Source organism: Mangifera indica, chromosome 12 (assembly GCF_011075055.1).
Source record: "Mangifera indica cultivar Alphonso chromosome 12, CATAS_Mindica_2.1, whole genome shotgun sequence".
NCBI lineage: Eukaryota > Viridiplantae > Streptophyta > Magnoliopsida > Sapindales > Anacardiaceae > Mangifera > Mangifera indica.
In genome coordinates, this window is record NC_058148.1 from 12985435 (window position 1) to 12991253 (window position 5819).

General features: G+C 34.1%; 1 protein-coding gene across 3 annotated transcripts; it reads right to left on the minus strand.

The window, feature by feature from the left end:
* Positions 1-264: 264 nt before the first annotated feature.
* Positions 265-3645, minus strand: LOC123193521 (G-type lectin S-receptor-like serine/threonine-protein kinase At1g11300). Of its 3 annotated transcripts, none has more exons than XM_044606550.1 (7): positions 2214-3645; positions 1921-1980; positions 1666-1856; positions 1373-1583; positions 1051-1288; positions 822-972; positions 265-752 (listed from the first exon to the last, which is right to left on the minus strand). In XM_044606550.1, exons 1-7 carry the CDS (start codon positions 3490-3492, stop codon positions 444-446), a joined length of 2439 nt encoding a protein of 812 aa, XP_044462485.1. In that variant the 5' UTR covers positions 3493-3645; the 3' UTR covers positions 265-443. The 3 variants fall into 3 exon arrangements, with proteins under 3 accessions (XP_044462485.1, XP_044462484.1, XP_044462483.1); XM_044606549.1 differs by having other exon boundaries at positions 1921-1983; XM_044606548.1 differs by having other exon boundaries at positions 1921-2025; positions 2214-3644.
* Positions 3646-5819: the final 2174 nt, after the last annotated feature.

Here is a 5819-nt window from a genome sequence, read left to right on the forward strand (position 1 = left end):
TGACGAATCGAAAGATCATTTTTAGCCTACATCAGTAGTTTTTAATAGATAAAACACCAATAAATTATGCCAAAATATTGATTAGAAAAGTTTGAAAGTCTTTTTGGGAATGTAGGAGCATTTGAAAATTCAATTGAAGTTCACATTTTTTAGTTAATATCTTAGTTTACAAAATTCTTTTGATAAAATATATAACTCTATTCATTTATATTATTATTTGTATTAGTCAATAAAAGACAAACAAAATCTCGAATAAATTATAAAGAACCAATTTAAGTTAGGTTTATTTTTAATAATTTGGTTACAAAAAACTAATAATAAAACTATGTACATGTATAATGAGTATCATGTAATACAATTAAATTAATGTCTAGATACCTCAAAAATCATAGAGCAACTTAAATGTTTTTAGATTCAACTTGTTACTGTAAGAAAATTGGTTTCTATCGGCCTTGGATAACAGTCACAGTAACATTGTTGACAGAACAATTTTTCTGGCTCTGTTGACCGGACGGCGAATCAGAGGCATTCTGCCTTACTGTGAATGCTGGTTCCTTTGGAGGGGGAAGATCAACTATTTCACTACTAAGCATGGATAAAACAGTCGACATGTTTGGCCTATCTTTCACCAATTCTAGTACACACAACAATCCCACATGAATGCATCTTATGATCTCCAATTCATAGCATGGACCAGATATCACCGGATCAATAAAATCGACAATGCTGTTTTCATTCCACAGTTTCCATGCCTGAAAGTGTAAAACTTAATTAGATGCCACTGTCAGAAAACACAAAGGGAGATAGTTTAGGGGACTTACATAGCCTAGAAGAGTCAAAGAATACTCTTCCTGGTAAAAACCTGTGTTTTTTCTGCCACTAATAATCTCTAATAACAGTACTCCAAAGCTGAAGACATCAGATTTCTCGGAGAACTGCCCTTGCATTGCATATTCTGGGGACATGTAACCACTGCACATTTCAACATTCCAATATTAATAAGATTTTGTAACTGGGTTGAAAAATTTAGACAAAGGAGTTCCTACTTACTATGTCCCAACAACCCTCAAAGTGTTGGCTTGATCTTGGTTGCCTTCGAAAATTCTTGCCATACCAAAATCTGAAATTTTTGGGTTCAAATTTTTATCCAACAAGATGTTGCTTGTCTTTAGATCTCTATGTATGATTCGCAATCGAGAGTCTCTATGAAGATAAACGAGGCCTCGACTTATTCCTTCAATGATGATGAAACGTTTTTTCCAATCAAGAAGTTTTTGCTTAAGAGGATCTACATGATTTGCAGCCCAAAGAATGTTAAAACAAACCATTTAAGTATTGTAAGATAAACAGAAGAGTATTATGATAAACTAACCAAAGAGAAAAGAATCCAAACTTTTGTTTGGCATGTATTCATAAATCAGCATCTTTTCTTCTCTTTCAATGCAGCATCCGAGTAGCCTAACAAGATTTCTATGTTGGAGTTTGCAAATCAGTACCACCTCATTCATAAACTCTTGAAGTCCTTGTCCAGATGCGTTTGAAAGCCGTTTCACTGCTATTTCCACTCCATCTTTCAACTTCCCCTAGAATACAAGCAAGTCTATAATTGTGTAAAAATTAAACAGAAATGCAGCAGCAAAGTCTTACTGAGCAAACAAGAATTACCCTGTATACTGTACCAAAACCACCCTGCCCAAGTTTATTGGTTAAGTCAAAATCACTTGTTGCAATCATTAGCTCCTCAAAATTGAACATTGGCAGGTCCTGGAAATCAGCTTGGTCTATGTTTTCAGAAGACTCTTTTAGACACCTTTCCCCTTTTTCAACTTGTAGCATCTTCTTCTTTGGCTTCATTGCTGATATTAAATCACATAGTGAGACACCGACTATAAAGCTAACATATTTCAGCATATAAATTACCTTTTCGCTTCGCCATCCACCTCCATGAGAAAAATGTACATATTGCAATTGTAACGATTCCTACTAGCAGTGGTACCAAAATAATTACTGTCAAGTCTTTCTGATCTGCATATGAGAACAAAAAGTAAATTTGCCCAGCACAAAATTGGGCGCAGAAGTTTTTTCTTTTTCTTTTAACATAGTAACAACAAAGCAGAAAAATTGTAGCAGAAGTTTTTTCTTTTTCTTTTAACATAGTAACAACAAAGCAGAAAAATTGTATCAGTAAATTAATCAGAGAGCATTCAACATACCAAGTTCTGAATGTGCTAAACGAATGTAAAGATTGGTCCCATCCCTGGTGAATTTCTGAATGTCTGTTAACTTTTCCCTCCATGTCAGACAACCGATGGCAACATCATATGCATAAGCTATGCAAGAGCAATTATTCAAGCACCCATCTCTGCATTCATTTTCTAAAGCAGATGACAATTCTGCGAAGTCAGGCACCTTCATCGTTGGCATCTTCAAAAACCCATCAGCTTTTCCCACTTCACCAGTTTTGTTTATCCTTTCACACTGCACTAGTTTCCTTCTGACACATCCGGTAGTCCAGATTCCCCTGTTCCATTCCTCTTTATTCTTCGGCTCAAATCCTCTCAAACAGCTGCAAATTGGCTTTTCCTTATAGTTACAAATTCCATTTGCCCCACACTTGTTATAAACATCACACTCAGTTCTTGGGAAAGCAACACCTAAAATCCAATCTTCCTTCCCATCAACCTTATGTGCATCTAGTAATTTTCCTTCTGAATTCAATGCAAGGTATGATAAAGGATAGCTTGAAAACGAGAAACTGAAATAGTAAGTTCCTGTTCGGTCGTCTATTTCAAGTTTAAACCCACCAAGATAAACAGAATTCATGCCTTCAACTCCTGTAAAGATTCGACCATTCCATGGTCCTGTCCGCCAATAGGGTTGAGTTTTATTCCAAATGAAGATTTCGGGAATGTTTGAAATATGGAGGCCACATGAGAAGCTTCCATTGGATGGATCAGAAGGACTCTTCCATGATATCATCTGCACTTTCTCACCTGTCTGTACGTTAACAGTAAGTTTCATATTCGCCAATAGCTTATCGGAAGGTTCTCGGAAAGTCTCCCATATTTTTTCTCCATTATTGCTTTTATTCAACACAAGATTTCCAGAATCTAAAAGCTGAGCACTTGCATTAACAACGGAAGTTTGAAGATTTGATGACCAAAGAACCTCTTTCTGGCCATTCAATACAACAAGATTACCATCATCAGATATGGTAAAAACCCCGGATGAATCATTGAGTGGATTATCTCTGTTTGCTACCCATACGAAAATTTCAGTTTTGAGATTGTACCAAATTCCTAAATAGCGCTTTGTTGAATTTGGAGGGCTAAAAAATCCCAATTTGAAGTTGTTACCAGCAGAGACGATTGTTTGAGGATCTCTGATAGGATGAGAAGCTGTGATTGTATCTATGGCTGTGCCAAAATCTGAATGAAAACAAGACAGCAGGAGAATAACGGCCACTGAAATCGATTTACTGGTAAATTCCATAACCAGTTAGTTATTGGCTTCTTGTTGATAGAATAAACTTAACCTGCAGGGTTTTGACAGGGGCACTGGTTGAGGGGAATATTTCTCTTCAATCCTGAGGTTTGAGATCAAATTACTAATATCAGTTTTGTTGACATATTCCATTAACATTGTAAAGGTAAATTTAACATACTGACGAAATTGACAATTCAAAAATGGCTGCTAAGAAAAGTAATATATCAGCCCTTTAAATAGTGTTGTTCTTCACCATTGCCACAATTTAACTTGTCAACCTCCAAGATTAAAAACATCAATGACACTACTTACTATAAACAGTATTTTAGGGATTTATATAACAGTTTTTTAAACATTTTAGCGGCATATTGATATTTACCCATGATTGTTTCGAAATTATTACATTCTCCCTATATATTTGAAAACATTATTATACCTCGAATAGTTGGTAATATGAAATTTACACCCCTGATGTATTGTATTATATTCAATTGTTTAGGGTGTAATTGTTTTTTTGAAAATATTGGAGGAACATTTTGAAATTTTCCAAAACACCTTGAACTTTTTTTAATTTTCAAAGTCCCTTAAAATTTTCAATAACAGCTCTAATATTTTAAAAAAATTGAGTTCATCCCAAACATATGACAATACTTAATTGACATATTTATCTAATTTCTATTAATTTGGGGTCAGTCATCAGCTTAATGCTTAATTTTCATTAACCCTTTTAAATCTTATTTTATTTTTATGACCCTTATATATATATTATTTTTATTCAATTTTGATCTTCTAAGTTTTATTTTTGGGTCAGTTAGTGTGTCCAGAGGATAACATATGTGCACATTAATTACAGTGTGGGAACGAGATTTAACATTGAACATTTTTAAAACATAAGCTTGGATAATTTTATTCCAAAGTTAGAAGAGTTGACTCTAAAATAATCCAAAAAAACTGTTTGGTGTTGTTTAAGTAAGGCCAAAGGATTATTTTCCACTTAAATTTTAATGCAAAGACAAGTACGTACCCATGAGGTTTCAAAAACTCAAATACTTACTTTTGTTAAAATTTTATGTTAGAGACAAGGGTAAAATCATTATTTTATCACTAAACCTTAAAACCCTAAAAATTTATACCATTTCTCTCGTTTGGAAAACTAACAATTTTCTTATAAGATTAAGTTTTGAAAAATTTCAAATTTCCCTCTAAACTGAAACCCTAGGGTTTCAAAATTTGGAATCCATAGCGGCGACAGAAGCAGATAACGATTTGGGTGGGAAAAGGAGGTCATCAAAGACGGAGCGACAACAAGAGAGGAGAAAAAAAAAACCTTGGGTGGGGGGGGGGGGGAGAATAGTCACTTTTCAAAACTAAAAAAAGTTTAGGCAGACGTGGAGGTGTTAGTTTTCAAATTTTAGGAGGGGAGAAATGAAATAAAATTAAATATTTTTTAATAATATTATTAAAATGATGATTTTACTTTTATATATAATAAAAAATTTTAATAGAGTTTGGATAGTGGGTGGGTGTTTGGGTTTTTCAAACCCCATGAGTGTGAGTTTGAAAATTGACTAAAACTTGGGTTGGCATAAGTCCTTCGACTTTAAGTAAATTCTTGTAATTGGCAAAAGTTAAAATGTATGATAGGAAATGGTTGGCATGAGCAAATAAAAGTGGTAGCTTCCCATGCAACTTCGAGGAAGGAGAACATTTTCAGAATACGAAGTCCCCTGCTATCTTACCAGTACCTTCGCTGTCAATCAACACCATTCTTCTCTTTCATATTACAAACACGCCTTCCATCTTCGCCTTCATAATTGACTCAAATCAACCTACCTTATTGTTTTTACGTTAATTACTTATGACATCTGCAAATGGGGTTGTTTTTGAGGATAATTTTCTGGCCATGGTGGAGAAATTGGGAGCTGAGGGGTTCATGCAGGAGCTTTATAATGGGTTTAGGTTGTTGATGGATGAAGAGAAGGGGGTGATAACTTTTTAGAGCTTGAAAGTGTTAATCGTTTTTTTTTTTTTTTGGGTAAGTTAAAAAGTGTTCATCATTCAGCATTATCAAAACCTTTTTTTAATTTTCTAAGCCTATGATCATCATATTGCTCTTAAAGTCACCCTTCCACTTTTCATTTAAGGTACATTTAGTCGCTAAAGTTTACCAATCTTGATACCATTTAAGTATTTTAAGATAAAAGGAAGAGTATTATGATAAACTAACCAAAGAGAAAAGAATCCAAAGTTTTGTTTGGCATGTATTCATAAATCAGCATCTTTTCTTCTCTTTCAATGCAGCATCCGAGTAGCCTAACAAGATTTCTATGTTG